The sequence below is a fragment of the Prunus persica genome, chromosome G1 (genome assembly GCF_000346465.2).
Source record: "Prunus persica cultivar Lovell chromosome G1, Prunus_persica_NCBIv2, whole genome shotgun sequence".
Lineage (NCBI taxonomy): Eukaryota > Viridiplantae > Streptophyta > Magnoliopsida > Rosales > Rosaceae > Prunus > Prunus persica.
This window is the reverse complement of record NC_034009.1, coordinates 6387966-6407118: the sequence shown is the minus strand read 5'-3', so window position 1 is coordinate 6407118 and position 19153 is coordinate 6387966. Positions and strand designations below refer to the sequence as shown.

The following is a 19153-nucleotide window of genomic DNA, read 5'->3' as shown; positions in this document are numbered from 1 at the left end:
AAGAATTAGGCGAGTCACTACACATAAAGGTTCAATTATCTTACTAACCAAGGTTTAGATCAATTCATAAAGTCATGCATCAATTAATGTGTTGCATGGAAGATTCCCAACCTATAGGTGGAACACTTCACAAATGGCATCAGCTTAATCGAATAAATGGTGTATTGGGTTTCAATTTTCCGTTCATTTCCATTAACATAGTAATTATATAGGTTTGGCATTCTTTTTTCTCCGTCTTAGGTTTTATCTCACTGAATTTTTTTGAGCTAAGTTTAATAAAGTCACGTTTGTTCGTTCGGATCTGTAATCATCGACAAATTAATGAACATTTACTACTTTGTCTATAAAAAAAATTATAGGTTTGGCAGTGGTGACAATATAATATTTGTTGTAATGATTTTTAGCACAGTGCACTACTAATGCTTATTTGCTTCGCATGCTAAAATATAATTATTTAGCATTCATTGAAAATAAGTGGACGCAATGAAACAAGGCTTAAAACAATAATAACTTGGATTTCCCCATATTCAACATACTTTGCCAAAATGGTGCGACAACATTATATTTTAATAGTTTAGATTTAGTATTGTCCATTGTTAATAGACTACGTGTACAATTAATTAGCACTTGATGATGATTCTACATAACCATTTAGATTCATTGCTTGCAAATACAGAAAGGGATGAGTCAGACGACACAATATAAAAATCCACATCATCATTATTGACATTGGGTAAAGGATTACAACAAGTTTGCTATGGAGACCAATACCTTCACCTTTTTTCATTCAAACATGTAATAATTTTGTCAATGATGCTAGACTTGAAAAAATAAGAAGATATACAATACATGTTCTTCACGTCTTAGATATAGGCACCGCTTGGTCGATGATGGTCATTAAAATTCGTAGTCCAAAGATCGCACCAAAACGAACACAATTACACGAATTATTCCCCCAATTTTGAATCTATAACATAACATCTTACTAAACGAAATTTAACATGTTACACACCATGTCGTTATCAGGGAAATGATTTACGCTACTGATTTTTGTTTTGTTATACATGCAAAGTTCATGAATGGGTTTTTAAGCGTAGGAATCTCACCCATTTAAACATGTGGTATAATGTTTTATAAAATATATATAGTTCCTTTCTATTGAGGAATTTTTCAAATAATTTTATTTGAATGACACAATTTAGGGTACCCTACAATTTTTTTTTTAAACGATCCATACCATCTATTTTTTAAGTCTATATTCATAGATCATTCTTGCAAAAAATTAGACAAATCGGAAACCGTTTCGACATCCAATTGTGTCCTACAAAATCAATGAATACGGTGCTTCAAGAAAGTACTAAAATTTTAAAAACTCAATTGAGTGGTCAAATGATATCGGATTCAAGTGATTTTTTGTAGAGATAATCTTTGAATGATTATCTAAAAAATAGACGGTTTGGATTAGTGGAATATATGTGGAGTAGGGCCCTACAAAAATATTCTTCAAATAAACTTATTTGAGAGATCCCTCAATAGAAAGTCCCTCTCTATATATATACACCATCATGTCGTTAAATAAGTTGGGTGTCGGCCTAACAGTGTTCACAAGAAGTAGCCAAAAGGATAACATTCTATGTAGCTGACATTTAAATTCCCTTTTTATTAATTTACCAGTCCGTATCAATACATCATTGGTAACATATTCCACTAAGCACTAGAATCCGACCATTTAGATAACAACCAAATAATTAGAATTAAAAATATATATATATATATATATATATATTAAAAAGCTTTGCTTTTAGCTTCATGCAGTTGTTGGGGTGGCGGTACAAGATTCACTAATTAAAACGTTTTAATTTATTCATTAATGATGATTATAAGGTTGAGATTACAAAGTAAAACACTAACTCAATTAAATTCTTGTATTTATCTATGGATTATATGAATGATAAAGTATATTTATCATGATATCACCCTCCACCAAATTCCACAAATCACAAATATAATATCAATAAAATCGATAAAAAATAATTTCCCAAACTGATATTTATGAGCCTCACATAAATATTTACATCAAATGAATAAAATAAATAAAACAAAATTACAAAAAACATGAGAATTTTTAATGTCGTAATCGGGGCTCTCGTGATTTTCATTCATTTAATTTCTGTGGACGCACCACCGGCCACCTAACAAACAAAACCCGCTTCATCCTCAATTACTGCTAGAGTGAGAGAGGGCACCATCGTCAACCATGGCTTTGCTCCTGTACTTGGTCCTTGCTTCTACGGAACGTCATAAACCATTATTATAGTAATTTATCCCCACGTCCAAGCAAACCCAGAACTTTCAGTGACCATTTTGCCCCTCTCATGCAAATCAAAATCATTATCATATTCAAACCTTGATCAAGCCAAACCCCATGTTGATTCTATTATCATACAACCGATCCAACATATTATATTATTAAATTGCCAATTTTTAATAGTTAAGAAAATAAAATTTTGTTTAAAGATGTAATTCAAATTGACAATTTCATAATATAACATGTCACACTGTATGATAAAAAGAATAATACCTCAATCGCATAATCCTATTCACGAGTTAAGGGAACAAAGTTATGATAGCACAGCACATGCATGGCACGTGACGAAAAGTAGCCTCTCACACTTGTGTACAAAACGGCGTCGTTACAGCAACACTTGCATGGTCCTTGCAGCTCAATGCCTTGAGCAGTCTCCAAGAGCCCTTGCCGGAGCTCCGATTATCCGGAAACTTCCCGGCAAAGGCTTCTCGGGGAAACATCGTGGTGGACGAGTTTCGCCGAATCTGCCGGTTCTTGATGTCACTGAGGTCCATCTCCGCCGGAAACTTCACAATCCCAAACATAAGAAAAAACCACCTCGGCTTATTATTACCACTCTTTACCTTATCGGATTTTCCAACACTCCTCACCGAGGAATTCCTCTCCATCTCCCCAGGCGTCGGCGACACCATTGAAGATTGCCGGTGAAGCTTTCGATAGTCCAATGATCGGCTGTTCCTCATCATGATCTGGTTTTTTGAGCTGCAAGATCTTGTCACCGAGCTTTGTAACTCGGAAAGCGACTCAGACCGCCTTCGAAAAGTTGGTTGCTTATTCTTGTGAGAATCGTTAGGGTTTGGAGGAGCATTGGGGACTTCGGTCATGTGTTGTTTGAAGGGTATGAGTTTCCCGCAGACGATGATGTCTTCGGCGGAACACATGAAGCTGTCGGAGCTGATGTCGCTGAAGAACTCGAATAACTGATCGGAGGAGGAACGACGAGCTTGTAGGTGCTTAGACGACATCTCGTGGAATTCGTGGACTTGGTCATGGGTATTGTCTAGTGGAAGGTCGCATAGAGAGAGTGCCTCTTCTGCATCTTCTTCTTCAGATTTGTCTTCGTAATGGAGATGGTCAATGTAATTGTCGTCTTCCATTTTTGGATGAATTGATGAAGGAAATGAAGAAAAGGGTATGGGGCGTTTGGAGAAGAATGGGTTTGTGTGTTGAAGAATGGCTTCTATATATTTCGAAGAGACCAAAGGGAATATATACATAAAAGGGCACAATTGAGAGAGAGAGAGAGAGAGAGAGAGAGAGAGAGAGAGAGAGAGAGAGAGAGAGAGGTGTTATGTCGATGATTTCTTGGAATATTAATTCTAGATTTTACTTTTTTTTGTTTGGAGTTTTTCTAAAGCGACATGATATTTGGAGTGTTACAGTCTTCTAGAAGAGAAGAGAAAAAGAGAGAAATAAGATAGAAAAGGGCATTTCTCAATAATTATATATATATTTTTTTAAAACCCCAAAAACAAAGTGAGAGAGAGTGACTGAAAAGAGATGAGTCCAGAAGAAAGAAGGGAGACCTCAAAGGGTGAGAGACTTAGTAAAGGGAAATGAGATACTTGACTTTTCCGTCCATTAAAAAAGTTAGCGGAAGTTTTGGGGTACCTTGCACTTGCAGCCGTTCGTTAGGTCATATAGGTGGTGGTTATTGGTTGAAGTTGTATATGACATTTTTTGGGCGGCTACAAAATCCCCAAACAACGTTCTAGGTCATCATGACCAGCATCACAGATTAGCTAGCTATGACAATTTTGTTACACAATCTACTAACATTACTCAGTTTAACGTAAATGTACAACATATAAGGATTGATCATACTTAACTGAAACTTATAATCAAACAGAATTAGTTAAAACAATTGACAATTAATAATACGTCGCGTTAACTAATATGGAATAAAAGTCACATGATTTTAACACAACAAACTAATTTAACTCGTATTGAATGAAGACTAACTTTTCTCATTTTTTGATATGGTATTTTACGAGTTCTCATTGAGTTGTAGAATTATGTGTTATGATTTTATGGTATATTAAGACCACATCGATTTTCTTTTCCTTTTTATTTATTTATAAAGAGTGTATGGTTAAAAACTATAGTTTCATCTTAATTTTTTGAGTTTGCAGGCAAGATATTGTGAGCTAACTCGAACACGACACAATTAGTAAATAATCGGGTTAGGGTTGAGTAAGATGATCATACGATTAATTGAATAGCTAGGTTGAATTAGAGTTTATTTAGTATTCAACATGGATACGAAATGGCAACATGGACACAATGTGCCTCAGTTATCACTCGTGCCACTGCCATCAATATGCCTATATCTAAAAGCATTGGGCATTCTCCAATCGAACACCCTCGCCACCTACAACTCTTGAACATGACTTGTAGGGTGAGATGTAACTATCCCCTCCCCTATCTAATTCAAGATTGTACCTTCATTTGTTTCAAAATAACTCTCAAACGTTCGTCTTTTAGCTTTACAGATCGAATATGGAATTAGGGTTAGGGAGATGTCATCAGAACCAAAAAAAAAAACAAGATTGAGGAGATGCTTGCTAAAATGCACCTGCACCTACCTAATTTTATATGCATATGAGACAAATTCCAAAATAGAATGAATCCATCATAACCTAAATTTAAATATTCCAAATCAAATATTGGAAGCGTTATACATGATCATATATGCAATCCATATTACTATTTTGAAAATTTTCAACTCCTTATTTACGTTTATTTGTTACAAATAAATGAGATTCAAAATGATCGTACATATTATTCTTTCTTTATTGCTGCTAAGTCTGGGGGATACATGCATGCTCCTTTTCTTGCTCCTTTTATTATTTTATGAGGTTTGGGGCAGGTGGTGATAGACTTTAAGAATGTGCATCTTTTAAATAATTTAAATATAAAAAAATATTTTAAACAAATCTAAACCACGGGGAGGGGAATTCGAACTCGAGTGTAGAGTAGGAGCACATCGGCTCTAGCCAACTTGGCTAAGACCATGTCTGCAACCGGAAAAAAGAAAGAGAAAAAAGAATTGAGCTTTATTACCATTGTTTCTGGATACTCAACAAAGAATTTTTGTGTGACGGACAAGGATTGGTATTTTAAATACTAACATTTGGAACCACAACTTGGATTATTCTTTAATTATGGCTCAACCAAAAGGGACGTAAGAGGTATTGTGGATAATGTGGAAAATGTCGTTCAATGAGGAATTACGGCACGATAATATAATCTATACACCCAAACGAAGAAAATAATTCATGGTAATATAAGGGGCAGGTATTTCGAAAGTGACTTATTCATATATATATATATATATATATATATATATGAATCTTTATTAGGATCTCCAGCTTCTTACATATATATAGATCTATGCCCATCCATCGGGTTCTAGTCAACATAAAATAAACCCTTAGTTTTGGTGTTTCAAAATTAAGTTTCTTGCATAGAAGGGTGTGAGCAGATGCACCTACCCACAATGCATCTGTTTTTTCTTATATACAGAGAATTTTTGTTGGACATAGTTTCTTATTCTCATAATATTTTTTGAAGTATTTACATTTTAATTGGCTATTGTTTTATGTATGTGTCCCTTTAAAATGAATTAATTGTGTTTTGAAAAAAATTCTTCCCTGAGGGCAAGTTTAGCTTATTCGAAAACTTATTCATAAGGGCCGTTTGCTTTATAGATATGAAGAGATTATTATAAGCCTAAATACTAGGCTGAAAGGTCAAGCCCACATTGAAGACAATCCAATTTACTAAGAGTCCGATTGGGATTACTTTTGTATAAAACATTTATGCTCATAAGCGTTTTTTTAAGAAGTGATTCCATTAGAATAATACCAAAATTTCTATTAAAAATCAAAGAAGTGATAATCTCCATAAAAGTGCTTTTATGACCTAAAAACACTTATGAGTTTGTTTGTTGGACACTATCATAAACGCTTTTTACTGTTAGAAAGTGTCTTTAACCCTTTTAAAAGCTGTCTCAAGCATGCTCTAAGTTTATAGGGGGTAACATAAATATAGACTATGCAATGTAAGATGTTTATTGTCTTAAACCTACTAAATTAACCTTCTAATCAATGTGGGATTGCTAAGACTCATTGTTTATCACGAGCTCAAGACTAATCTCGAATAACAGCATATTAGTAAGTGTTTAAATTAAGTACAAGGGCTTAGAGGTTCTTAGATCTATAAGGATTTAGATTGGATTAAGTCTATCGTATTAGAGTTATCTCTAGGAGTTTCTTGATGGGCAAGGTCTTGGGTTCGAGTCCTACGATTTGTGTTGTGTGTGTGAGTTGTGTATTATCGCCCCTCTCAATAGGAAAGGACCTCAAAATAAATGTATATATGTATACAGTCTCATTTCATTGAGGGATCCCTCGTATAATTTTATTTAAGGGACACCCTTTAGAGTAACCTCCAAAAAAAAATTTAACAATCCAAACTGTCTAGTTTTCAAGTCTTTATTCATAGATAATACTTGCAAAAAATAAGATAAATTGAAAATCATTAAGGCTTCTAATTGATACCAAAAAAATCAATAAACTCGGTGCTTCAAGAAAGTACTTAAATTTCAATAATTTCATTGAATGGTCAAATGATATCATATTCAAATGATTTTTTTGTAGAGATGATCTTTGAATGAATATCTACAAAATAGACAGTTTGGATTAGTGAAATACAATGCGGAGTGGGTCCTATAAGGGTGTCTCTCAATAGAAGCTCTTTATATATGTACGTGAGGCACATAAGAATTTTTTTTTCAACGATCCAACCATCTATTTTTAAGTCTACATTAATAGATCATCCTTGCAAAAAATTAGACAAATTGGAAACCGTTTTGACATCCAATTATGTCATACAAAATCAATTAACATAGTGCTTCAAAAAAGTACTAAAATTTCAATATTTCAATTGAGTGATCAAATGATTATCGAATTCAAATGATTTTTTGTGGAGATGATCTTTGAATGAATATCTACAAAATAGACGGGTTGAATTAGTGAAATACAATACAGAGTGGACCTTACAAGGGTGTCCCTCAAATAAGCTTATTTGAGGGATCCCTCAACTGAAGCTCCTTGTATATATGTTGGAAAATAAAATAATCTAGTCCTAATCCAAGCATACACCAAATATAGGATAAGTGTTATCCAACTTAGACTAAGCCAAGACAGTCCCTAAGTATAGTCCATGCCAAGACAGTCATGTGTAATAAACGAGGCCTAAGTGTTTAAGTTAAATACAAGGGCTTAGAGTTTCCTAGTTCTTTGAGGATTGAGATTGGATTAAGTCTATCACATTAGAGTTATTTCTAAGTGTTTCTTGATCGGCAAGACTCCTAGTGAGATGCTTATAAATAGAAAGCTCCCTCCTAGAGCTAAGACACTGAAGCTTTACCAAATTCACCCCATCTAGAATTACTGCTATAAGGCTTGTCTTCAAGGAGAAAAAAAGATCTATCTTTTGTTCTTTGCTATGTTTTCAACATCATCGCCATGTGTGAGTCAATATAGTGTTTGATATGTTATTATTAGACATAATAACATGCAAAACCTCTTTTGGCGCAAATAACGCAAATGACAATTTTGATAAAACTTTGCTAGTAATTTTTCAGTGAGATCATATTCATTCATTCATGGTATAACACTTGTATTTTCAAATGCAAACTGATAATATGAACTCATTTTTAACTCACATTATAACACGCGAATTAATATCACGTGCTTGAAACTTGGGCCCCGTTTGGTTCATGGGAAAGGAGACTTGGGAATGAGAAATCAATTACTTTCCTATGTTTGGTAAGTCCAGGTATGAGAAATCGTTGTCTGACCCATGAGAAAGTAGAGAGGAAAGTAAAGCCATCCTTCCAACTTAGGTTTGTTTTCCCTCATCATGAGAACGTTTCGGGAAATGAATTAACATTAAATACACATTTTTCATGACCATTTTGTCCCCATTAACAATTTATAATTACAACATATCATTAAATGCATTCTTTTTTTATTTAATTTAATATGGGTATAATTGAAAATTTGTACAAACTTTGTTTTTCATTCCTACTCAAAACAAATATGGGAAATGAAATAAAGTGATATCTCCCGGTTACTTTTCTAGTATTACCAAACATAGGAAATGAATCTTCAATTTCCCATCTTTTAGAAAATAACATAGAAAATAATTTTCTCTCAAATTTTTTTTTGTGAACCAAACGGGGCAGAGTATAAAACGACCACCCGGTCCGGCCCATATGGATGCTTTGGAAGTTGGATCCACTTCCAACTCTATGTTAAGACTTGCCAACGACTAGCTTTCCCAAATCCTATTGCTCCTCCACCACGTTCCTTTGTGCATTATTCTTCATCTTCCTCCAAAAACTATCCATTTTTGAGTACAAGCCCAGAAATTTCAAGACTCCGTTTTGCAATGACAAATCCATCTCAAGCTGTTTCGAGCAGAGGACCAATCACTCATGTCATCTTCGATATGGACGGCCTCTTACTCGGTAATTTTGTCAAACACTTTCCGTGCATTGTCTCTCTTTACAATCAGTTTGTGTATCGTCCTCGTTTCTCTGTAGTTGGGCTCTTGCCACGCATGTTACACTACCACATGACAAGTTATTGCTAGTGGTTTTCAAATTTTCACTTGGTTTTTGTTTTTGATAATTCTGTGGACCAATTTGAGTATTGTATCTCTTTTTTTGTTGTTTTAAGTACGGGCTGTTGCAGGTTTGGGTTCTTTCTGCTCTTGCATACTCTGCTGAGCTTGGCAATAGAAACTATATTGGTTGACGTTGAACAAATATGTTGCTGGAGCTTCGAACATTTGCAACTATTTTTGCTCAGGAATTTTTATTCTGTGGTTGCTAAAACTTAATGACACAACATTTTTTCATGTTATTTTTTATTAATGAGTTATCAAATAGCTTGGTTGTTAAGTTGGAGGATTATGGTTTATGCCCAGATTCTAGGAATGAAACTGCTGATCTGGTATGATTTTTGCTGATTCAGACACAGAGAAGTTCTATACTGAAGTCCAGGAAATTATACTGGCTAGGTATAATAAAACTTTTGATTGGTCTCTGAAAGCCAAAATGATGGGGAAGAAAGCAATAGAAGCTGCTCGGGTCTTTGTTGAAGAGACTGGAATTAGTGACACCCTTACTGCTGAGGACTTTCTAGTTGAAAGAGAGGCACAGCTGCAGAGTATGTTTCCGACAAGCGATCTTATGCCAGGTACCATTGTTTGAGTACTGTGAAGCACAGATATTTGCATGCACATGCCTGTTTCTATTCGACTTTTATTTGTACTCCTTATGTTCTAATCAAATACCCATTTAAACTTAATCGTTCCCAGTTTAGCTTTCTATTTGCACATGCCGAATATCATTAGTATACAGCACGGTTCTGCTAGTTTTAATTTATCTTTTTCTATGCTAAATTGTAGGGGCTAGCCGCTTGATCAGGCATCTTCATGAGAAAGGAATACCGTTTGCCTTAGCAACAGGGTATAGTTCCTTTATTTATGTTTGCATTTTGTACTTATAACCAGTTTTACCAAATGCAGATCTAGAGCCGTTTGTTTATATCATGTTCATTAACTTCAAACCTTTCAACCTTTTTGAGTCGTCATAATTTATAGTATACTGAGAAAATCACGAAGACTGGCACAAGCATCACTTGTTTATGAATATATATTGCAGTTCTCATAAGCGGCACTTTGAATTGAAAACACAACGCCATGGCGAACTTTTTTCATTGATGCATCATGTTGTCCTTGGCGATGATCCAGAAGTTAAACAAGGGAAGCCCTCGCCGGATATATTCCTTGCAGCAGCCAAAAGATTTGAGGTATAACCATCTCAGATGTGTTCCTTTGTTATATTAGTTTTCTGACCCCTGAAATGCTCGACACATAGGCATGGCGTCCCAAAATGACTAGTCACTAATGGGGTTTTCCGTAATCAATTTTATAGCCCATATGAATAAACGCACAACCAATGTATTACTGTGCACTTGTTTACACAACTTATACACAAACAAAATTAGGATATCAAAATATTCAGCATGATTTGATTGTCACAGCAACAAGATGGTTATGACATTAGGTTATGATAGTTATGGGAATATCTATTCAGCATGGGCTGTGCTATTATTGCTCCTTTACTCATTAGTATTTTCAGTCAACATCAGGAGTGATTATGTAAACGTGACTGATGACAAGATTTGTGTAAACAGGGTGCCCCAATTGATCCAAAGAAAATTCTGGTGTTTGAAGATGCACCTGCTGGAGTTCTTGCAGCTAAAAATGCTGGGATGTAAGTGCTATAATTTGAATTTTTTTCTTGTGTAAAATTTCAGTTATCATATCATATAGGGTAAACTGTCAATTTTACCAAGTGTCAAATTGGGGTCTAAACTTCTTATTTTTTCAGCCAATTTGTGTTACAAACTCTTTAAATAGGTGAATGTGGGGTTTACCATCGACTTTTAGGATTCCATCCAAATTTCCGCCCAAAAATGCACGTGAGGCACTTTTTTCCGGACAATTTTGACATTTTATGAGATAAAACAATAATTTAAATTTAAATTTTTAAAAAGTTCAAATTAGAAAACAAACAAAAAAAAGGGGGAAAAACTGATGCAGAATGCATATTATTAGTTTTCCTAATTCTACTTGGATTAGTTTTCCCATCTCTTATTAGTTAATTTGTTTTCCTAATTCTTAAAGATTCCTTCTTGTTAAAAGGATCTCTTATTAGTCAATTTGCTTTCCTATTTCTTAAAGTTTACTTTTCCTTTTCCTAGATTAAAAAGGGTTTTGCCTCTATAAATAGAGTTGTTTGTAATCTTTTAAGGCAGACTTGATTAATGATAAATTTCCTTGCTTTAAACTCTCTGATTCCTTCCCTTTCCCTTCGTCTCTTCGATCTCTAATTCTTCTCCTCGATCCCTTATTTCTTCTCTGTTCTATTGCTCAAAGCGTGTACTCTAAACTTACGGGCTGTTTACTCTAAACCTACGGGCTGTTCTACATCAATTGGTATCAGAGCCAGGTTCTCTGCCACTGTTACTCTGCTTCGTTGCCTCTACTAGTCGTCATGGCTCCCAACATCACCGTTGCCAATTTGGCGGACCAATTTCAGGAATTCAAGGCGAAAATTTCTACAGATGTCACCAATTTGGAAACTCAGTTCACCAAATTGATGGCTGCTCAAAAGACTGAATTTTTGTCCATGTCCACAGATATTGCCAAATTACAAGCTTCCGTGACGCTGCTCGTCACCCACATCTCAACCGTGACTCTTGAACCATCCTCCACATCTGCTGTTCTCTCTAGTTCGTGCACACCTTCTCTCCAGGCTGGTCTCCTTCCCCATCCTTCTAAGGATTCCAAGTTTCAAGGCCACCTGGGCCTTCCATCATCTTCGGCGGGGACATCTTTGGTTCACTATGAACCAAATTTTTCCGTAGGATCTGCACCTAAACCCCATTATACCCAACATACGATAGTTTCTCCTCTCGTGGATGCCACTATCCCACCCCGACCCCACGAACATCACGTCGTCCACCGAAACTTGGATTTTGAGATCGCCCGTCATGCCAAGCCTACTGCCCTGACTTCGATGGTCGTGGGGATCCTACTCTCTTTGTTGATTGGATATCGGCTATGGAAGATTATTTTGAATGGTACGACATGTCCAATGCACAACGGATCCGGTTCGCCAAACTCAAACTCGTAGGAGCCGCAAAACAGTACTGGAAGGCTACTGAGCATCATCTCCAACAACTGGGACAAACCCCTGTGATTTTATGGGATGAGATGAAATTGAAACTCCGGGAACAATACCTTCCATCTTTTTATCGTCACCAATTGTTAGATCAATTATGGACTCTTTCCCAGGATACTTCAACAGTCCAAGACTATTATTCTCGCTTTGTGGAGCACAAATTGCGTTCTGCCCTACAAGAAGAGTTGGCAGTCACAGTTTCTCGTTTTATTCATGGCCTTCGGATTGATATCAAACGCGAGGTGAGTAGGTCACGTCCGGATGTATTAGAAGATGCCTATTGCCAAGCCTTGGAAGCTGAGACCTATCTACGACCACAACGTCATTACCCAGGATATCCTGGTCAGCCTACGACCACCAACGAAGCCCGCACTACCACTCCGAGTCTAAAGACTGAATTTTCTGGACCATCTAATCCTACTGCGCCACCTACCAAAGGGCCGATCGTCTCTAATAATTCCCACATTGAATGTTTCCATTGCCATGCTAAAGGACATATTGCCTCTCGTTGTCCACAACGCACATTAACTATCAGCGCTAGCACAGACGACCATTGTGATGTAGAGATTGTGGATCCTCTTGAGGGTGTGTATGACCCAGAAATTGACGATTGTTTTGATGATGACATACTCAATCAGGTTTCTGTTATGTGTTGTATCTATTCTGCACCCACATTGCCTAATTCCTAGAAACGCACTAGTATTTTCCATACCTACGTTCCATGCAATAACCAAACATGTAAACTGGTTATTGATAGTGGTAGTACCATGAACGTCATCTCCAAGTCTGCCGTTACTCGTCTTAATCTTAAGCCCGAACCACATCCCCACCCTTTTCACGTAGCTTGGGTTGATAAAACTAAACTCCCAGACACTGAGCGGTGTCTTGTTTCCCTTAAGCTCGGGACCTGCGATGAAGACATTTATTTGGACCTACTGCCTATGAATGTTGCACATGTATTACTTGGCAGACCTTGGCTCTATGACCATCGCGTGCAGAATTGTGGTCGTGAAAACACATACACTTTTCAACATGAAGGCAAAAGTATTACGTTACGCCCAACCAATCCTGCGATCAAACCTACCAAGACTAATATTACCACCTCCTCTCCATCGCAGACAGACAATGTGTCAGGTCATCGGTTGGCTCTATTATCTTATGACGAATTTGAGAAAGAAAGTTTGGAGACAGAAGTTGTATTTGCTCTCGTGATCAAAGAGATATCTGCGGCCCCTTCCTATCATCAACCTGAACCTCTACATCAACTCCTCAATGAATTCTCTAATATCATACCTGATGACTTACCAGATGAACTACCTCCAACGAGAGAGATTCGGCTTGCCATTGACCTTATTCCTGGTTCACAAATTCCTGACCTTCCCTATTATTGTATGAATCCGTCTGCGCGAGCGGAATTGAATCGACTAATTCGGGTGTTGCTGGATAATTGCTTTATTCGTCATAGTTTAAACCCTTGTGTTGTTCTAGTTCTCCTTACCCCCAAAAAGGATGGTTCCTGGCGAAGGTGTGTTGATAGCCGCACCGTAAATAATATTACAGGTTTCATTCCTCCTCCGATGCCGCGTAGTCCTTCTCCTAGTTCTGACCCTACATATCAGATTGAGGACGTCTCAGATCATGAAGTTGTGGCCTCGTCTCCTGGAGATTCTACCCGCTCTCTGGTTCGTTGGGTTGGAAGGCCTGCTACTGCGAATACTTGGATTACAGAAGTTGAATTTCGGCAGTTGGATTCCACTCTTCTACACAATTATCAAGATTCTCTTCATGGTCTTGATTTGGCTGCCTCCCGTCCTTCCATCATCCATCCTTACAAACATCGTCGTCATCCTTAATCTTGGTTTACTCGCCGGTGTCGAGTTCCTTTTCATTGGGGGAGAATGATGCAGAATGCATATTATTAGTTTTCCTAATTCTACTTGGATTAGTTTTCCCATCTCTTATTAGTTAATTTGTTTTCCTAATTCTTAAAGATTCCTTCTTGTTAAAAGGATCTCTTATTAGTCAATTTGCTTTCCTATTTCTTAAAGTTTACTTTTCCTTTTCCTAGATTAAAAAGGGTTTTGCCTCTATAAATAGAGTTGTTTGTAATCTTTTAAGGCAAACTTGATTAATGATAAATTTCCTTTCTTTAAACTCTCTGATTCCTTCCCTTTCCCTTCGTCTCTTCGATCTCTAATTCTTCTCCTCGATCCCTTATTTCTTCTCTGTTCTATTGCTCAAAGCGTGTACTCTAAACTTACGGGCTGTTTACTCTAAACCTACGGGCTGTTCTACATCAAAAACCACCCCAACCTCACAGTTCGCCCCTCCCCCTCCCCCTCCCTCTCCCCGAAACAAAGAAATAATAGGAAGAACAAAACAATAAACCAAGCAAATTCACTAATTAACATAAAATAAATTTGTGCAATGCCCATATGTCCGAAGACTGAAGAGAGATTCTTAGCTGGTACTTGGCAAACTTTCTTAAGTTGGTTCTTTCTGAAATGGGAAACAAAAAGTACAACTCACAAAAATATGGGTTAAATAACGAAATTTTCAGGTGGGATTCTCCCAAAATTCAGTACTTTTGTAGTTACAAACAAAATTGAAGAGGGAAATTTTACTGTGTTTAGGATCGTGGGGTGGTGGTCAAAACGAGAATGAGATGATGGCCTGGACTGCTGTTTTTTCTGTTGCTAGTGTTTATGTTTCTTGCAATGTGTTTAATCTTTGGATACAATGAGGGATGAGAGAGAACTCAGAGGAGATATCGGATGGTGTAATTTATGGACTGGGAAGGCTGAGATTTGGGGAAGAAAGGCTTCCACAGCTCATGCTATTCCTCTATGAAATTTCTGGATTCGATGGGATCTGGAAGAGGGCTTGTAGATGTTGTTGGCCAGGCTATTGAGTAGGAGTACAAAGGAAGGAGTTGCAGCATGAGCTGTGGGGAAAATGGGTGATGGAGGAGCTGGGCCGTTTTTCTTTTTTTCTTTTTCCTTTTCAAATCCTAATTTTTTTTATTTTTGAATTATTATTTTACCATAAAGTAAACTGACTAAATTGCCATTAAAAAGTGACTCACATGCCCACCACATGACATCTCTTTTGAACGCAAATTGGATGGAGCTTACAAAATCTGACGGTTGACCTCAAATTGGCTGAAAAAGAAAAGTTTTATGCCCCAATTTGATACTTGGGTAAAAGTCAGGGGGCAAAACGGCAGTTTACCTATCATAATAATTCACTTTCTCATCATATTTGCCAAATTTTGGAAAAATCTCCAAATTTGATTCAGATGTTGAAGGTTGATTGATAATGTCAGTACAAAAATTAAAAACAAGTTGTTAAATCAATGATATTATTGCTATAGACCTGTGTACATTTGCTGGTTTGGTTGCCAGACATCAAAAGGACACCTATTGGCTAAATGCTTGGTAAACAGTCGGTAACATTCTTATCTGTCCGTAATTATCTAGGCATTAATAATTTCACAAATGAAAGGATGTGATACATGTTTATCTTTTATAGAATAGAACATTGAATATATAAAGAATTTTTTAGCGAGACAGTGGGGGATTTGTTTTGAAGTATTGCAAAGTGGACTTGCCTACTTGGGAGAAAACTAAACATTATATGTTATGTTAATTTTGACCTCAATATTAGAATGATTGAATGCAATCATTAAAGAAGGACAATGAAGTTTACAAACTAAATGTGAAATATAGTAGTACATGTCTAGAGTTTAGCCTGAAGATCTGACATCCTCTTTCAAACCAAAGGGGGGTTGAGCCTACATGCTTGTGCCCCCAGCCACTGATCATGTTGCCATGAAACCAAAGAACTTGAGCCATAGGCAGAATTGGATTGCAGTCTTGTAGGCTTAACCGCTAATGGAAGGGCTAGAAACATTTCCTAACACCTTTGAATGAGGCCTTCTTTCCTTTGGCACGGAAATGAGTTTTTGATTCTTAACCGTTTGAATCAGTAATGGATGGGTAATATGCATTCAGAAATGGAAGGACATAATGAATCTGTAGTACTGAAATGAATGCTTTAAAGTAGAGAAGTTCTGCTTGCAAACAAAATTCAAAATATGTATTTGTTGCTTGTTCCTGATTGAACCGGAAAGACCCCTGCACCAAATAGGTAATTTGCCTTCTCTACTAGTGCCATACATTGAGTCACCTCTTCATTAGAATCTAATGATTTTTATGGCTTATTTTTGGTGGCATCCCAACTTAATGACCTCCAATAGAGGTCGTCTGACCTTTAATTTGTTTTGAATATTTGTTCTCTGCTTTTGTGCTGCAACATTGAACTGTCTACGGTATCTGCGTGCCAATATAATATTTATAACATCTACAAAACACCGACTTTTTGATTCAATTGAACATTTTGAGTTGGGTTGCTAATATTTTAATCACACTCTATGCAGGTCGGTTGTCATGGTTCCAGATCCAAGGCTGGACAGCTCTTTTTATGATATTGCAGACCAAGTTGTGAAATCCCTGTTGGATTTAAACCCAAATGATTGGGGTCTTCCTCCATTTGACAATCCAGCGAGCTAAACTATGCTTTGTGGCATATTTATGCTGCAATAGGGAAACAAGCAACTTTTATTGATTAGAATTGAAGGCACACCTTGATGGTTTTTGCCAGAATATCATTCTTACGTTATTCTAAAACTGGTCAGCCACTTCATACAGTGATTATTGAATTTTCTGTTTAAAAATCCTTGCTGTTTCTTATCAGTAGCTTTACATGTTAGAGCTTTTGACAGATGATACATAAGTACACCTGCATCAACAGCATTCGGTCAGAAATTATTTCGTACAACGCTTCGCAGCGTTTTGGTTAGGAGTAGAATTGCTGAAATAAAATATTGATATTCTGCAAACCTTTTGTAATACTTTAGGTAAGTTGTAAATTAAGGCCAATTCGCTGAAAGGGAATTCAGAGGTTATGAAAGCAATTGTCACTTAACAATGTAACTTTGGTAGAGGATTAAGTGGGTTTTTCTCTTATATCATAGAAGTGAATGTTTAGCTTTAGACATATTATGTGTATGGGGTTCTTCTTGAAGTTGTTGCAACAAGAAGATCATTAAGTTGAGGCGTGATTGAACATGATAGATGGTCAGGATTGATCAAGAGGATTGTTGAAAATGATAGGCTAATTTGGGAGTATATTAAGAAAATGATAGGCTAGTTTGCGTCGGAGCATAAATCGTCGGGTCCAACAATAATCTTATATACTTGTTTGAGAAGTATGACATTTTTTTCGCTTGCCGAAATGACGGTGGATGGGGGTGCTGGTAAGAAAACACTTCAACGATTAGGTCAGTGTTTATTCAGAAAAATTCCAATAAAATATAGAATAATGTGATACCCTTCTTTCTGTGAATATCATATCATGTTGTTTGATTGTATCTCCACTGCCACAAGTTTAGGATGCATGAAAGTTGCTTGTTACTTGAGGCTTAATTTTTGCTCACATTTACTTGAATTCAATTATGGTGATTAAGTTAGGGATAATGTCAATACATTGTGCAAGGTACATGACAGCCTCCAACAAGCATCATTTTTTTTTATCCAGAAAAGATTGACAACCATGATTCATGATTTCTTTTATATGGTTTTTCACTGATTTTAGATTAAATTGGTGGTTGAGCATTTAAATTGACAAGATTAAAATTAAGGCTTTTATGACCTAGGTTGGGCCACACATTTAAATGCCTACATGCATGGTGGTTGCTACCACTGAGTCACTGACTGGTTGTAAGCTGTACAATCCTTAAATGGATTTGATGCTGAATTTCGCTGGTCATGCAAGGCCTTAATGTCAAAGGTGCATTAGAGCAATTCCACCCCAAAAAGGGAAAGGCAAGGTAAGGTTTATCACTATTGACGTAAATAGTGATAGCTTTTGTATTTTTTGTTTTCATCCTAAAAGGCAAGGACAAGGGTAATTACTGTTCACTTTAATTTATTTTCTATTTTTTATACTGAAATCATTAATTTTGATAAACTTTTCGGATAAGATTTTCGGTTATCACGTGTTACTATTTATTATAAAATTCTCACTTAAAATTTAGATAACATTTTTGGATAAGATTTTCGATTGCCACATGTCCATATTTTGTTACAACATTCAAATCTCAAATTTCAAATAAGATTTTCGGATAAGATTCTCGTTTGCCACGTGTCGATATTTATTATAAAATTCTAATATCAGATTTTATATAAGATTTTCACCCTCTAAAATTGCGCCACGTGTCATCTTTATCTTCTAAATCCCTCTATAAAACTACACCCTCAACTCAGACTTCTCACAGACTTCTCACACTATATCTTCTCTATCGTTTCATTTCTCAAATTTTACAAAACACATTCTACTCTCAATGTCTAACTTGAGGAGGGTGTTGGAGAGGCAACAACCAAAAGATGAAAAAATCAGGCCCAGACGTGCTGAAGAAAATTATGAGTTGGATGAAAAAGGAGGATGAAGTTGTTTTAGCGGTGGGTATGCTCAATCAATCAAGGCGATCACCACCATCATCGTGCCCCGAAAGTAGACAGACATAGGCACTCTCGGGGTAAGAATCACTTGGAAGATTACTTTATCCTAAATTCATTATATTCGGTTTCTTATTTTCGAGAGAGATATAGAATGCAGCCCCATTTGTTCCAAAAAATCATGCATGATGTTTGCAATTACGACACATACTTCGTTCAGAAGTATGATGGTCTTAGGGTTTTTGGTCTTCCTCTAGAGTAAAAACTTATAGCTGCTTTGCGGATGCTTGAGTATGGACGCATCTGTAGACTAGGTGGATGAGATTGCTAAGATGGGGAAATCAACTATCCTAGAGTGCTTGGTCAGATTCTGTGAGGCAATAGAAAATCTCTACACAAGGGAGTACCTCCGCAAACCCACTCCTAGGGACCTCCGAAGGC

The 19153-nt window shown here is 36.5% G+C and overlaps 3 protein-coding genes across 3 annotated transcripts; 2 read left to right on the top strand and 1 right to left on the bottom strand.

Moving 5' to 3' along the window:
- LOC18792229 lies at positions 1998-3836 on the bottom strand. The gene has a single exon (XM_020560143.1). It carries the CDS (start codon positions 3583-3585, stop codon positions 2668-2670), a length of 918 nt encoding a protein of 305 aa, XP_020415732.1. The 5' UTR covers positions 3586-3836; the 3' UTR covers positions 1998-2667.
- On the top strand, positions 8623-17188 carry LOC18791504 ((DL)-glycerol-3-phosphatase 2). Its single transcript, XM_007225804.2, has 6 exons — positions 8623-8906; positions 9415-9639; positions 9851-9911; positions 10107-10254; positions 10642-10721; positions 16633-17188. Exons 1-6 carry the CDS (start codon positions 8828-8830, stop codon positions 16763-16765), a joined length of 726 nt encoding a protein of 241 aa, XP_007225866.2. The 5' UTR covers positions 8623-8827; the 3' UTR covers positions 16766-17188.
- Positions 12121-16625, top strand: LOC18793092. Its single transcript, XM_020555698.1, has 2 exons — positions 12121-13553; positions 13755-16625. The coding sequence occupies exons 1-2, from the start codon at positions 12962-12964 to the stop codon at positions 14045-14047; spliced, it is 885 nt and encodes a 294-aa protein (XP_020411287.1). The 5' UTR covers positions 12121-12961; the 3' UTR covers positions 14048-16625.